The 17,197-nt window shown below is 33.2% G+C and overlaps 2 protein-coding genes across 3 annotated transcripts; both read left to right on the top strand.

The window, feature by feature from the left end:
* Window positions 1–1,759: 1,759 nt before the first annotated feature.
* On the top strand, window positions 1,760–6,631 carry LOC141677196 (uncharacterized). 2 transcript variants are annotated; one of them, XM_074482979.1, is made up of 2 exons: window positions 1,760–3,899; window positions 6,191–6,631. In XM_074482979.1, exons 1-2 carry the CDS (start codon window positions 2,520–2,522, stop codon window positions 6,629–6,631), a joined length of 1,821 nt encoding a protein of 606 aa, XP_074339080.1. In that variant the 5' UTR covers window positions 1,760–2,519. The 2 variants fall into 2 exon arrangements, with proteins under 2 accessions (XP_074339080.1, XP_074339081.1); XM_074482980.1 differs by lacking the exon at window positions 6,191–6,631 and adding an exon at window positions 4,662–5,607 and having other exon boundaries at window positions 1,760–3,918.
* Window positions 6,627–10,334, top strand: LOC141677197 (factor of DNA methylation 3-like). The gene is made up of 7 exons (XM_074482981.1): window positions 6,627–7,011; window positions 7,166–7,326; window positions 7,420–7,488; window positions 7,586–7,762; window positions 9,040–9,255; window positions 9,488–9,734; window positions 10,134–10,334. Exons 1-6 carry the CDS (start codon window positions 6,912–6,914, stop codon window positions 9,704–9,706), a joined length of 942 nt encoding a protein of 313 aa, XP_074339082.1. The 5' UTR covers window positions 6,627–6,911; the 3' UTR covers window positions 9,707–9,734; window positions 10,134–10,334.
* Window positions 10,335–17,197: the final 6,863 nt, after the last annotated feature.

Here is a 17,197-nt window from a genome sequence, read left to right as displayed (position 1 = left end):
GATACCCTGACGAGATCTCTGTCACTTGATTAAATCCACGATCTTGATTTATATCACTGAGGCATGATCAAATTCTTGAACTTCTTCCAGTGAATTAACTCCTCAAGTCTGTAGATGAACCTTGTTTTTGAATCCTTTGATAGATATTACTTTGCGAGATCTCTCTGACGGTCGATCCACTATTTACTTATTACATTCTTATTTGAGTTGAGTTGAATCCTCGAATATACAAATAGGCTATGACATATGACTTACAATATGTATATACACAAAACAGAGGAAGGCACAGAAGAAGATCGGGCACGAAGTCCGAAGCACACAGCTGTATTTGAACGAGAGAAAGAGGCTTGTAAACAAAATTTTACTCCATATGTCCCATTTGTTTACGCTTTCCTTTTTGGATGTCCCTTCCAATTATTTACATTTCAAAATTTTCCAAAAATAATAAAATTTTTATAATTTTTAAAAATAACTACATGCATTACTTCTCTCCACCATACCCGCTTTATACATATAATATTAATCGGTCTCACTACTTACTCACTTTTTTAACTTTCCTCCACTAATTTATCATTTTTTTTATACTTCGTGCACAACCCAATGTAAACATTTGGGAGTGACGGAGAGAGTACATAATTTGACACTTTTTTAACCTTTTAAATAGTAACTTCGCTAATAAAATGGTTACAAAATATATGGATTGTAAAATAAATTTATTTAGAAGATGAATAAAAAATAAAAAATACCATTATATAAAATGTATCGATTTGAATGTAAAAGAATTATTATAATATTATAAAATGATATAGTTTTATATTTGTAACAAAAATAATGATCTAATTGATTATAAATAGTTAAAACAATATTAAAACATATCCGATTTTATTCCGATAAATCCTTGCAATCAATTTAGTCGGATTACCTATTTCTATAACACTGGTCTCATACATTAACGTCTGGTCTTTGTTTTTCAACACGGGCAAACCTGAAACATGTCTGCATGTATTGGCCGTGCAAGCTACGAATGAACATATATACGGTCCTCATTTGCAATTTGCCGGTGAACTCTATGTTTCCTGGATACTCACATTTATTAGTCTTTAAAATTATATATTATGCAAACAGGAATATAGTTCTCGGGATAACCTCAAATAAATTTGAACTCTTTAAAAAAGAAATTAATGGCATTTTATGAATATCAAAAATTCATATTTTAGTAATAATATTTTAAAACAAACTTAATAGATAAAAATATTGTTGAAATTTTATTGAATACTAATATTAATAAATTATTTCTAGTTTTTAATATAAATTTTTATAAATAATTGTTTAATAAATACCTATTTTGATAGTAATATAAGTATAAAAATACAAGATAGACCATTTGATAAAATTTAAAATAAGTAATTTATGATTTAAAATAAATAAGTAACTTACAAGTGATAATTAGATAAATACTTATAAGTTAAATAAGCATTTGGATAATTTACTTATAAGTCAAAATTTTGTTTACTTAAATAAACAAAAATAAATAATATTTAAGTATAATTACATTAATTAGTGAATTTTAGATTAAATTAATATTTAGAAACATATATTTTAAAATGAAATTTAATAAAAAAGATAAAAAATTAAAATAAATTAAGAAAAAATACATAATACTAATATTCAAATTATTAACTTATAAATAATAAATTTAACTTATAAGACGACGTAAGCTTGACTTATAAGTTTGTGGGCATTAAATTGAAGCAGAAAGAGACACAAACACAACAATCAATTAAATTGAAGCAGAAGACCCAGTACCTGGAGCTTTGAAAACACACACACACACACACACACGCACTTGACAGTTGACATCTCTTACTGTAAGTCTGCAAGTCCTTTCCATCATTTGTATGTATTGTTGTTGGTGGAGCAACCATGAATATTTGTATTCTCTATACTAGTCGTATGCTTTTATATAGTAGATATAAATTGCAAACCCTTGCTTTGATTCACACTAACAAAACCATCTCCACTACTACTACTGCCAACACCAATTACAGATTGTTTACCATTAGCCGAATCCATTAGCCAACTCAACCAAACATATCCGGCATTTATTTCGAGATTATTTAAAAATAAATCCGGATTATCTGGTAAAACCCCAACTGGAACTTGTAGTTTAATTGGCTCGGAATCACTTGGTGCCATTTTTCAATTCGCTCAAGTATGCGGCTGGCAGTGACAAGAATGCAGCTGCTGTTATCAAATGCAACCCCTTTCTGCTTTCCTTTTGTAATTCTTCATCTTTCGTCAAAAATGTTTATTTTTTGCAAACAGTTGGCGTGCCTCGGAATCAGATATTAAAATTCATCACTAAATATGGTCAATCTATTGGTGTGAAACATGAGAAATTCTGTAAAGTTGTGCTCCAGGTTAAGGATTTCGCTTTTGATCTTTCTTCTTCGTATTTTCGTGAAGCAGTCCTATCCTTGACTTTTCTGACGGAATCCGCTTGGGAATCTAGATGTGAGATGTATAGAAGCTTTGGTTTGTCTAATGATGATATCATCACTATGTTCAAGAAGCAACCTGTTATCATGAGTTTTTCTGTGAGGAGAATTAGGGAAATGTTGGAGTTCTTTGTTCAGAGATTGCGATGGAGTCCATCTAGATTGTCAACTGCACCTAACGTTTTTTTGTTTACTTTAGAGAAGAGAATTATACCGCGGTGTTCGGTTCTGCAAGCTTTGGTGTCAAATAAATGCGATATAAATGGTTTCATGCTACTAACGGTATTAAAAATGAATGAAAGCAGGTTCTTGAAAAGTTTTGTCAGTGCATATGCGAATGAAGTTCCTGAGGTATTGGATGCGTACCAAGGTAAGTTGACATTTGGTGAATATAATTTTGAATCAGAAAGTAAAGGTAAGTTTAGAATCATCAACAGTAATAAAACCATCTCTTTGGCGGTAACAACAGATTCTTTAACTTTAACTACTCCATTGCTCGAGCAATCGTCTGATGAGAACGGACACAATTCAGTAATTAAATTATTTGAAACATTTGGATTTTCTGAAACCCATATCAGTAGAATCATTCGTAAACAACGACGTATACTTACATGCCATCCTCAAAGTTATGTCAAGCCAAAGCTTGATTTTCTGCTTTCTATAACCCATTCTCAGTCAGACGTAGGCGATATAGTTGCGAAAAACCCGGTTATGCTCACAAAAAGTTTGAAGAATCACATAATACCCCTTTTCACCTCTCTCAAGTCCGTGACTGGTAGTGACCAAGATGCAGTTGCTGCTATTAAACGCAACCCGTTTCTGCTCTCGAATTGCATTTCCACAACTTTCTTGCAAAATTTTGAGTTTCTGCAAAAACTTGGTGTACCCCAAATTCAGATAGTGAAACTTATCACAGAGTATGGTCAATCAATAGGGGAGAATCATGACAAATTATGTAAAGTTTTGCTGAAGGTCAAGGATATGGGGTTTGATCTTTCTTCTTCGTATTTCCTCGATGCAGTTCGATCTTTTAGTTTTTTATCGGACTTGGCTTGGGAATCTAGATGTGAAATGTTTAGAAGCTTTGGTTTCTCTGATGATGATATCATTGCAATGGCCAAGAAGCACCCTGTTATCATGAGTTATTCTGAGAGGAGAATGCAGGAACTGTTGGAGTTCTTTGTTCAGAAACTGCAATGGAGTGCAACAAGGTTGTCAACGACACCTAATGTTCTTAGGTACAGCTTAAAAAGGAGGATTATTCCAAGGTGTTCGGCTCTGCAAGCTTTAGTGTCAAGTAATTGCAAGAGCAAGAGGTTGATGCTAACATATATAGTAACAATGACAGAAAGCAAGTTCTTGGAAAGCTTTGTCACTGCATATAAGGATGAAGTTCCTGAGGTAATGGATGCGTACCTGGGTAAGTTGAGATTTGATGAATACAATTTTGAAAAAAGGGAAAGTTAAGTTTAGTGCTTAATATTGAATTGGAGAGACTTACTTGGTAATCTAGTTTATTGAGAACTCAATGTGGTCCGGCTAGAATTATGTTCCTACTCACTTCACTGTAGTTCTAAAAAAATGGTAGGTTTGTATTTGACAAAGCAATATAATTAAATTATGGGTCAGACTATATACTAAAAACTGTAGTACAGAGCAGGGGATTTTGTTCTTTAAATCAATTGCTCATTGTCCTGTGATTTACCAAAAAATTGTTTATTTAGATTTTATCATTGATGGAGTTGTTTAGGGGCACAATGAAACTGGTAAGGATGTAAGGTTGTCACTTAAAAAAAAGAAGGAATTGCATAGAGAAATTACTTCAATGTTAGATGACCTCTTCTCTACTACTTATTTTTATGCACTCATATGTGATACTTGATTTTATTCTTCTCATTTATGCTGACTAATTTTATTTTTTTTACAATGTATGTTTCTTTAGGTTTTTCGGTTGGTAAATCATGAAGAATGCTAACCTAAGTGTAAAATTTAGATGTGTAAAATGAATATACTAATTTAAGTGATTTGGCTCAAATGAGAATGCTTTTTAAACTGAGGATCTGATCTCTTTGTAAAAAAAAAAAAGTAATCTACTGAGCTAAACTGTTTCTCTTATCATCTAATTTAGTCATACATACATGACTTGCGTTGTAAAAAATGTAGGGGCTCATGTGAATTAGTTTAAAAATGGGAAGAATACGCCAGATGAAACGACTGGTGGGAGTGGAATAGATTTGAAGAGCAATTAGCAAAAATATGTGTGTTACATCAGAAGAATTATTTGAGCAAAAGATAGAGTACGCGAGAAGCACAGGATTGGGAGGACCCTATTAAGTATGAATATGACAAGGTACACAAACAGGAGCATGCATTCAATCTGAAAGTGGAACATGTTTCCTCAAACTGGAGGCAGGAGCAAGTTTGAATTGAAAAAAGGGTGTTGTGATGTTACATAAAGAAGCGAAGAAATTAGGGATGGATGATAGTATAGAATATAGAGTTCCAAAGAGCACGACAAGAATACGGAGTTGTAAATGAGAGTAGCAAGGTTGATTTACCTGCATTGAGATGGCGTTGTAATTAAATCAAACTACAATGCCTTATGTGAAGCATAAATTTCTTGAATTTGAATAAATGTTTGGGATACGGAAGTTTAATTTTGAAAAATGATGATATCTAGCTAGTAGCTGGAGTTAAAAGCGATATATAAGGAATGTGTGTGTTTATTATGTTATTTACAGGATTCTTTGATAAGAATTACAATATATTTAGATTGTCACTGGATCTGTTTTTTTTTTTTTTGAACGATGGACCAGACCAGTGTTAGAGATTTTGTTAAAAAGAGAAACTTTATTTTACTACTACGAACGAAGGCACCATGATATAAATAAACATCCAACAGTGAACCTTTGTTGATTCAAGATGAGCAACTGCTACCCTGTTATAGTAAAATTTTACCTCCTGTCTTTTTATTACACTAAAATTGGACTACTGCTGCTGCTACACTACATCTTGTTCACATTAATTTTGCTGTTTTATTTTGTTCACCTCTACATTCTTGAAATCTAAAGTTTCATTCAGGGTTAATCAACTCATTGTTTCCATTGTATTACAGTTTCACCCTCTTTCTTGAAATCCTCAGTCTCTTCTTAAAGCCCCATTCTTCAGGTAAATTAATGTTGTTCTTTCCCTTTTTAATAGAGCTCCATGACATGTATATTAGCTTGCTTTTGGTACATGAAATGTTGTTTTTATTACACAACTTGTAATATCTTGTTAAGTCTCATTTCATGGTTTCGGCAGATATAGCTAAGAATAAATGTATGTTAATCTAAGGTTTTCGTGATGCTATGTTTACAAATGTACGTGTTATCTAGCTCCACGAAGTAGATCCAAGTACAGAATATATGCAATATTTGAATATTGATACTTCAAGTTGTTTTTGTCAACCACAGATTATATATGGGTTCTCCAAGTCCATATGTATGTTATCTGTTTCTTAGTACCTAGGATACGAAAAGCATGTTATGATTTTGCTATAACTGGCTGCACGAAGTAGATTTAAGTTTTGTTTCAGGGTCTTGATTATTTTTATTTTGTCATGTTCTCTTAAAAAAATGAATTACTTATCAGAAGAGGAAACTGATATAAGTCATTCTGAATTGGATAATTACTCCGAGAACTGTTACCAGGAACTAATGGATGGAAACTTTAAGGTGAAAAGTTCTGCAGAGGTGTTTAGATGTCCTTACTGCTCTCAGAAGAAGAGAAAACAACAATATGGGTTTGAGGAACTTCTGCAGCATGCTTCTGCTATTGTGGAGGGATCAGGATCGGAGGGGGGCGTGACGGAGAAGGCTAAGCATATTGGTCTTTTGAAATATTTACAAAGCCTTGGAGAAAGCAAGCCATTAGAAAGAATTAGAACGGAGGTTCTGCACCATTCACAAAACAGTGACAACAATGAATTACTCGTTTATCCGTGGGTCGGAATTGTGGCCAACATTCCTGTAATATTAGAAGAGGGAAAGCGTTTTGGGGAAAATGGTGAGAAGCTAAGAAGTGAGTTTACTGCAAAGGGATTCAACCCCATAAAGGTTACCCGTTTATGGTATATGTTTTGCTGTAGTTGAGTTCGGTGAAGGCTGGCCAGGATTTCATTGTGCGATAAAATTTGAGAAATGCTTTGCGGCCTCTGGCAAAGGCGAACAAGAATTTTTCAAGGTGGGGCACTTGGGAACTGAATTATATGGATGGATCGGACGAGAGGATGATTACTATTCAGAAAAGGCATTTGGTGAGTTCCTTAGGAAGTTTGGACATCTAAAAATAGTCAACGAGATAGAAGCAGAAGAGAAGAGCAAATCTGACATACTCCTGTCGAATCTGAGTAATGTAACAGAGGAAGAAAATATGCGCCTTAAGGACTTAAAGGTGAAGTTCAATGAAACTTCAGTAATGTTGAATAATTTGATTACCGAAAAGGACAGGTTGTTTCAAGCTTACAATGAAGGTATATAAAATAGTTAACTGGTCACATATTTTGATTTTTGTTTTCTATCATGATATCTTTGTTAAGTTAATAATCCTTTATTCCTTTTACACGATTGTTGTTTAGACTACGGAATCATCTCTATGGCGGTAACATTTTTTTTGATGTTGATTAGAGAAACAAAAGATGCAACAGAATACAAATGTCCAACTTCAGTATATAGTCAAGGAGCATCAGAAAATGAAAGTTGCGCTTGACCAGCGTGAGAAGGATCTACAGGAAAGGGAGGCTCGCAATGACAATGCGAGAAGGATACTGGCTCCTGGGGGGATTATGGTTAATACACATAAGTTATTTTTGTTATCTTTAGCTTCTCTGAGTCTGGATGGAAACACTGACGTATACTCCTTTGTTCTCTCCCACATGTAGAATGAAAGAGCCACCTTGGAGAAGAAGGAGGAGTATGAAAATGCGTGCAAGTTGACAGAAGATCTGAAGGTATTTTACTTGTTTGATTTTAAATTGCATACGAAAATAGAGATATGGGTCAATGAACTTCTAATATTTTTGTCTTTCTTCTATTATTAAATTGCAGAGGAAAAATGAAGAGCTTCACAAAAGTAACACGGATCTTGAAAAGCAAATAAAAGTCAAACAAAAGGCCCTAAAAAGGGAAGAGGAACCCTATAAATTCGAAACACTTCAAACTCTTGGCGACAAGGAACGTAGAACCAATGACGAGCTTCAAGCTGTTCGAAGGGAAATAATTAACGTAAGCAATCTTTTCACAATATTTTATTCATATTATTTAATTTAGATTCTTATAAATAACCAATATTCCCTGCCAGAATCATAATAGAATGATAACGGCTTTTGATACACTGATGCACAGATCTATGACTTGATCTTCTTATTTGTTAATGACTCGAAATATATGTAGCATAAGACGTTTTGTTATGACCACATATTCATGTCATCCAGCTAACTATGTAATAAATACTTTATGATCATGATTCCTATTATGTGTATTTCAATCTAATGCTTAATGATAATGAGTATTCGTTAGCGTGGCTCTTGCTAACCTGAAATTCATTTTTCAAGAAGCCTTCACAATTTCAAAATGATTTCTGTTCGGCTTATCATCCCATGTAGATGAACTTTCTGGTGAACTGGCTACTTTTCTGCTAAACTGTGTCACCTGCTTACTTGCCTAAAGGTAGTGTCTGCAAAGAATTACATCTGCACTCTAGATGTCTTGTCCCTTGAAGTTTTATGGAGAAAAATTTGTGATCCTTTGTCATTCACTGTTATTCCATCTTTCAGGAATGAATTTTTTGTGTTCTAGTTAATCTTTTAATGCTCTCCTAGACCCGGATTTAGCCAGATCAAGCTCCCCATTTTGGTACTTATCTGAACTGAACTTGCCATTTTCCACTTCCCCTTTCCGCCAACTCCTCAGCGAGAAATAGTCCTTTTTTACGTCCCTCTTCTCCCAAATATCAACGACAGCCTCATCCTTTTTTATCCATACTTTTGATCTCAAATTTTTGTGACTGTTTCTGGATAAATTCACCATTCTCAACCTCCCCTCCGGGGATATGTATTTGTGACTTATCGTTGCTACTAGAATCTGAGAAGGAATGCCAAATTATGTTTAATCGGTCTGCATACTTTTTTTTTCATTTTTAAGTAACACAAATATGTCCCACACTTAGATTCTTATATTACGTGCATAGTGAATACTCTTCGCTAATTATTTTAAAAACCTTCTCTTTTTCATTAGTTCTGCATTTCGGGTTTATACCTTGTAGCCTAAATAAAGGACTTGATTATAAAATAATATCGCATGCAGTATCTTCAGTTGATTTCTTTTTTATCTACATCTCTATTGGCTGATTTATAAACCATAGGCAGAAACCTCCACGAGTTGCTTAAAAAATAGCAGTATTAAATTGATAATATAAATACCCAGCTGTAAATAAAGTTAAAAAATTCACTTATAATTGCCAATATAGCATACTGATACTGCCCCTGTTATTTGCACTATAGTTCTTAAAGAAGGGCAAATCTTCGAAATGGATTGGTGTCAAAAAAGTGGGAGAGCTTGATGTTAATCCGTTCCATGCTGCATGCAAGAGAAAGTATACTGGTCCAGAGGCAGAAGAAAAGGCTGTGGAGCTGTGGTCTTTATGGAAGGATCACCTGAGAGATCCTGATTGGTTTCCAGTCAAGATTGTTACTCCTGAAGGTGGCTATGGTTGCAAGGTATAGCGAGCTAAATTGCTTTTAGCTATAGAAATATGTCTCCCGTGAGTCCCGTATGTTCGTTCTCCCCTTTAATTTAAAATGTTAGTGCAAAAAATCTTGCTGGTTTAAAAGTTTGTGCATTAACCATCAGAAATCTTAGAAGAAGATACTGAATGAGTTGTCAAAAGTAGCCAAGTAGGTAATTGTCCTGTATTTTCTGTAATTCTTTTTTGGGTTTACTATATTATAGGAAATTATCGACGAAGAGGATGAGAAACTAACAAGGCTGAAGGCCGAGTGGGGCATTGAAGTCCAAATGGCGGTGGCCACTGCTTTCATGGAGATGATTGAGTACAACAATCCCACCGGAATAGATGACATATGGGAGCTGTGGAATCATAAGGCAGGAAGGAAAGCAACACTGCAAGAAGGAATATCTTGTGTATTGGACTCGAGGGCTTGGACTTGACTGTTTAAAAGGGAACAAGGCCTAGAAGGTAAAATAAAACAACGGCGTATTCCCCTTTCTCTGTATCTCCCTATTGCTGTGAAATTGGCTTATAACAAATTCTTGCAATCTACACTAGTTGTATGTGTCCTTTTAAGTGACTTAGATAACAAGCATTAGGCCACTCTCTACAATGTTAACACATCTACTAAACAATATCACATTACTGGCTGGTTTTGGCATAATAACATTTTTGATTTACAAAATCAGTTGATTCCGTCCATAGTTTGTATTTTGCTTTTGATTTAGTTGTTTTTAAGGGCATCCATTGAGTTTCTTCTATAGGTACTTATTCAAAAAATTATCATCTGATTTGAATATTGGGATTGCGGATGCAACGAAACTGTTATCATACAAATGCATCTTACAACTTTGGTATCTTTTGCAGAAAGCGATAGGGTCTGGAGACCTGCAGTGTTGTGTCTAAGTGTAACTGAAGATAGAGTGGGCTCTTCCTACTTTTAAAAATTGTTGCTTTGTTTAGTACGAGTGACATGGTGTTTATGTAGAATCCATTTGTGGACTATTAGACGAATGCAACAGCCATGGGTTTTTTTTAAATATAAATTCAACTTGTTTGCTACTGAAATTTATGAATTTGGTTTCAGCCTATGTTTCTAAGCATTTTAATCCGTTGGAATGCCATATATAGTTTGATTCATAGATATTTTATTATAAATTAAACATATCTAAGTCTATTACATTGTTATTACTATAAAATTATATTTTGTACTATCAAAACTTGCCATAGCTATTGGATAATACACAAATTACACTGGACGGAGTGATGCTAGTCCTGCTTCACTGAAAACTGAATTCAAAATAATTTATTTCTGAATAATTATTTCAGTGAATAAATTAATCATTTCCGAATTTTATTTTATTATTTAGTAACTTTATCATAGAGGCTTCATAAATTGTTCACTAAAAAACTTTCTTCTTTTATTAACTTTTTTTTTTTTTTTCGTTTCAATTATTTACTAACTTTATCATAGAGGCTTTATAAATTGTCATATAAAAAAGATCTTTGTTTATTTTATTTTTTTATTTTTTCATAAAATCTCATTTTAATATAATTTTGAATTTATTACTTTTAATAATAATTAATATTATGCACAAAATATTAAGATTGCTTAGTTAACCTAAATCAACTCTTTAACTAGGATTTGTTACTTGTACCCGGTGTTGTTAAAAATGGAAATCAAATAAAGGCACCGTCCAGGTATTAAGGTATTAATCGGCTATTCGGGAATTTAACGAAATGATAAATTGGGTTATTAATCGGAACTACTTTAATATTATATATATATATATCTAATTAATATATGTATATATTTTATTATTTTGATTATACGTACATATACGATTTGTAACATCCCAGTCCCACATCGAAGAGATTTAGGACTTCCGTCCAGTTTAAAATGCAAAGTACTACTACTGTATGCACCAACAAATCATGATCTTTTGGTGGTTTCTGGTGGGCTTTTGAACTACCGAAGTTGACTGCATTCGGGATAGTAGGTTTCGACTTATTTCAGACTCTGAATCAGAATTTGACCCGATTTTCGAAAAAACCTCGTGATTTGACCCGGTTGTCACATATGGTATCAGAGCCGACTTTCGGGAGCTTGATGCGTCAAGTTGCTGGAGGTGGGGACACAAAAACTAGTGGTATTATCCCGCAATGAACAGGGATCTGGATGCGGGGACACGAAGCCAGCCCGTAATATCCTGCAATTGGCTGGAGAGGAACGATCCGGACCTATGTACTGTCTGTGTGAGCTTGATGAGGATGCTTTTAAGTGGGGAAGTTTATAACACCCTAGTCCCATGTCGAATAAATTTGAGACTTCTGTTAGCTGATATTATCCCGCACTGGCTAAAGAGGAACGATCCGGACCTATGGGATGTCTGCAATGGCTAGAGAGGAACGATTCGGACCTATGGGCTGTCTGTGTGAGCCTGATGGGGATGTCGGGAGTTTAAGTGGGGGAGTTTTTAACACCCTAATCCCACGTCGAAGAGATTTAAGACTTCTGTTCAGTTTATATGGTAAAGGACTACTACTATATGCACCAATAAATCATGATTTTTGGGGGCATGTGGTTGGCTTATGAACTACCCAAGTTGGCTGCATTCGGGACAGTAGACTTCGGCTTATTTCGGAGTCGGAATCAGAATTTGACCGAATTTTCAAAAAATTCTCGGGATTTGACTCGGGTTATCACACAATTATTATATGTATTTATACAAATAAATTTAAAATATGTAATATTATTAACGTAAATTTAATTTTAAAATCTAACTTATAAATTGAGGTGAATTTGATATGAAAAATTAAGAAAGTTCATTATTTAACCACATAGAATATTAATTATGTATACGAGAATTAAAAATTTCTTAAAATTTCTTAAAGTTTATCTTTTTTAACTATTTTTTATTTTCTATATATTATTTATTTTTTTTACCAACGGGGCCAATTTTTGACCGATTAATTCAATTTTTTCCGATTCTTGACCGATTTTCATAAAAAAATAATTTTTTGATCCAATTTTCGCTCAATTAATTCATTTTACTAGTGAAAAATAATTAATTTTAGTTGTCGATTTTCAAAATACTGGTTATATTTAATGCTCAAAAGTCAGATTAAATATTCATTTTTTTGTATATATTGATAAGTTGGGGAATCAAAAATTTGATAGAAGACATATTTGTGCAGGGACCAGGTTGAAAAATAAGTCTTGCGAATAATGAAGTTTGCATAGATGAAGAAAAAGATTTTACTACATGTATGGGGAAGTCGGAATAATTTATATGAGAAATTCAGAAAAAATTATTTAAAGAATTAAGCAAACTATAAATTTCGTGATGGTATCATGAAGTAAGAAAGTTACAGGATGAAGTTACCACATAGCAAAGTTAAAAAAAAAACTATGTGATAAATTCATCATGCAGTAAAGCAGAGAAAGTTAGACCTATCTCCGACTGAGGACATCAAATTAGTGTTACTTTAAATCTCAAAATAACATTATTCATAAAATGTATTCCAATTCATAGATATTATATTTTACAGTAAATGACTTGATAGAAATTTAATATACTTGTATTTCTAAAAATAAATTTATTATTTGAGTATAATAGAATATTGTTGTGCAAGACTTGTTTGTATAATAACAAGACTAAGTCACATTGACAATTCTAAGATTTAGTTCTATGATAATCTAAATCTGTATTATGTACTGTATTTCTTGAGTCTCTAAAAAGGTTTGAAGATTAGACTGGTGTATTTTTGTGTAAACAGTTTCAAGCCTAAGAATAAACTCTGGAAGAAGATCAAGCAAAGATCATGCCTCAGAGAAAAGACATAGAAGCTTAGAGTTGAATAAATCTGTTTTATGAAAAATGTTCTAAGTCAAGATATCGTCAAGTCACAGATCAAGTTATATAGAGAAGTCATTCGAAAACTTTAGAATGACTTATCGAGAAGTCCAAAATGGCTAATAGAGAAGTCTCAGAGATATCGACAAGCTAAATGAAGATGTGAAGGTTGGAGATATCGACAAGTCATTTCAGCATGTAGAGAACTCAGAGATATCGACAAGTCAAATGAAGATGTGAAGATTGGAGATATCGACAAGTCAATTTCTTATTAGAGATCTCAAAAATATCGACAAGTCAATTTCTTATAATAGATCTCAGAGATATCGACAAGTCAAAATACATATCGAGATCTTAAAGATATTGACAAGTCATTTCTACATGTAGAGATCTAGAGACCTCGACAAGTCACGTACACGTATAGAGAACTCAGAGACCTCGATAAGTCAACTACGGTTATAGAGAACTCATAGATCTCGATAAGTCATTATACTTATCGAGATGTGAGTTCTCTAAAGAACAAACTGGAGATCTCGATATGAACCTCAAATATAGCAATGCAGACAAGTTAAATATTCAAAATTATCAATCAACAAACGATCTATTCACTTAGATTGGAAAGTCTATAAAATAAGCTTGAAGAGTGCAAGATCAAGGGCCAAGATTAACTGACAAAGGATGGTCACAGACCTACAAGATTTGTAAAGATTTATTAATCCAAAAATAGAAAGATTCAGAGATAGCTTTGAAAAGATGTTAGGAATATATTGTAGACTTAATGATATGCTACAAAAATTCCTTAGTAGATTTGATTAAGTGTAATTGTACCTTTCAACGGATAATGTACTCTGTCATCCGTTGAAAAAGTAGATTATGTGTAACACCCCCAAATCCGGGGTCGGGGATCCGGGATGTCACGAGTTCCATTTCCCTTAATAACACCTAATCTTAATACACAATCAACTACTCTGTACTGTGATCCCACAATAAACACACACACCATAAGTTATAGTATCAGAGATGAATATCCAAAAATAATCACAAGTCGTTTTATTCCACAATTATATGTCAATACACCTTAAAAAGGTTTCTGAATAAATTTACATTTCTTTGCCATTATTACAATTCATAATATACATAAGTCTAGTACATTATTAGTTGAAAACTTAGCCTATTGGTAATTTCTACCTCAGCTACAGCGGCCTCAACGCTTCCAGAAAGCTGCGGAACGTTTCCTATCCGCTTGGTCCTATTCATCTTATCTATCTGATGTTGTGTGATGAAAGAAGAAAGCAAGGGTGAGCAGCAAGCCCACCAAAATAATAGTATAATGATTAACAATATATGAGCCTACTCATAATACTCATGAAAGTCTTGGTCAAAAGAAATGAACCAAGTTTGATATCTTAATGCGATGAAGTCGCAAAATATTCAGTATATATACATATATACTTTTCAAAATATTGGAAGTCCTCTTCCATGCATAATATACACAAAATCCCAGTGTATAACTGTATAAAAAATATCGTTGCAAGGTGATCTCATATATCTAACCTTGTCTCAACGTTTTTCTGAAAATCTTTGTCATTCATAAGACAATTATTAATTAGATATAAGTTTAAAAGATGAAGTTACAAGATACCCCAATATACTTATATCTTTCCCAAATACTACTTGAACTACCACCGTTCAAGTTATAATTAGTTTCAAAAGTTCATCACATAGATGAGACTACAAGACAAGATTTAAATAGATTAAATCTTTGAAATATTATTAAAGGAAATGAAGTTATGACATACTTCATTAAGTTCTGATATATATATATATATATATATATATATATCCACATATACATCTTCCTTTATACATTTCCTGAAAACCTCTGTCATGTAAAGTATGAACAGAATTGCAATATCCAATAAGTTTGGAAATGAAAAGAATTTTGGCATAAACCAGATATATTGCTGATCAGGCAAAGATACCCATAAGTAACCTTTTCTACTAGTAGATGGACGAATTCCCCACTGGTCATTACCCTGGTCTCAATAGGACCTTATGCTGGACTGCCACTCAGCCACTTATGCATTTGATGGACTCCCACTGAGCCACTTACACTATTATGGACGCCCACTGAGCCCATGTTGCTTATGCCGACTCAATAGATGGACTTACTTCCCGAACGTTGGGTAAGTAATCAAGTCATTTACCAAAACTGCAACCGTGTTGCGAATATAAAATACACCACAGAGCCGGATCCCTCAGGTTTTGAGCGAGTATTTAAATCCCCTTAAAAAGGAAGATCTTAAATATAAAAATGAGTTTTGGGATTCGCTCTAACTTTTAAAAATTATTTTGAAGACTCGAAAACACTTTATAGAGTGTTTGGAGTAAAGCTGATTTAATGAAGTAAATCAGTCCCCAGAATATTTAGAAAATGAGTGAATATTATTATTTAAATAATATTCCCATAAAGAATAATCTTTATAAAAATAATTGAAGTAGAAGTATTAAAACTTATACTTGAAACGAGTATTAAATAACCAAAGATATACTTATATGAAAGTACTATCTTTATTTGAATAATCGAAAATAAGTTTGATTATTGACACCTTATTCTTTAATAAAATAAAGAATATATCTCAGCAAATAATCGGAGTCATAGATCCTCAAATGAATATTCAAATAATATTCATTAAATAATATAAACTGAGTCATAAGCCCTCGAATGAATATTCAAATAATATTCAGATAATAAAGTAAAAGGAGTCATAAGTCCTCGAATGAATATTCAAAATAATATTCATTTAATATAAAGGAGTCATACGCCTTCGAATAATATTCGTAATAATATTCAATAATAAAATAAAGTTAAAGTTATCGAATAAACCTTATTCGATTAATAGTTTTGAAAACTATGACCATATATATATATACCATATATATGTATAAGTATATATATATATTTATATCCATATATACAAAATCTACTCGGGATCCTCGACTCCCGGTTTTAGAAAATATTTTCACCTTTGGGTCCCTATACTAAGGGTATATGCAAATTACCGCTATCCTCTAGCATAGGTATTATCAACTGAATCAACAGATATATATGGAAAGAATACGAAACAGGCATGCATATATATATACCATAGCAGCATGCTTCAATATATTACAACATTTACTAATTAACCAACATGCATCTATCGCAAGATAATGCAAATACATATATACATCACAACAACAGTTATAACGGGTAGAAAACTTGCCTGAGCAACTTGGGGTGAAAAAGGCTCGGGACGAGTCTGGTAACCTATAAACAACAAGTAAGTTGGAATTAAAACAAAGTCACTTGTACATCTATACTTTAACTAACTTAGACTCTAACGCTTGTTTTGCGCTTACTGATTTTCTTAAGTCACTCGAGTACACTCGGCTCCACCATTTTTAATAATTTAACTTTTACGAGTTTTAAGGCGATTCCTTCGCGAGTGTCTTACCAACTGCCTAACACACTTACCATAAATGTTTCATACATTAATTAACCCTTTTTGGTCTTTAACCTATGTTTCAAAGTAAGGCGAGGGGAAAAGTTTCGTTCGCGAAACGCCGTTACTTGAAACGGTCGTTTCTCCTAAACCGTGCATCGGAATCGAACAAACTACTTATCAAAACGAAGCTCGTAACATGAGCTATCTAGACATGGAAATGGTCATAATCTAGAAGGGGGTTCTCGGGTCCTAATGTTATGCACAAAAACAGTCTAAAGAAAATCGGACGTTACGACGGCTATGTTTACGCGATTTCCCAATTTTAAACCATTCCAAAACCATCCCAATTCAACCTCAAATCAATCATACAACCAACATCCATCCTTATCACATCATAACAGCCCCAACAAATCCACATTAACAATTTATACTTATTCCCCACATGAACTAAAAGCTTTACTTAGGTTCATTAACTAATAACCAAGATTTCCAACTCCAAAAATATCACAAAATCAACCCATCTCTAAACACACAATAATCATGCCTCTCACCAACTAAACTACTCATAACAAGCTTTAAACATGAT

Source organism: Apium graveolens, chromosome 8 (assembly GCF_009905375.1).
Source record: "Apium graveolens cultivar Ventura chromosome 8, ASM990537v1, whole genome shotgun sequence".
Lineage (NCBI taxonomy): Eukaryota > Viridiplantae > Streptophyta > Magnoliopsida > Apiales > Apiaceae > Apium > Apium graveolens.
Note: the sequence above shows the minus strand (reverse complement) of the source record. Positions and strands in the feature narration are given on the sequence as shown.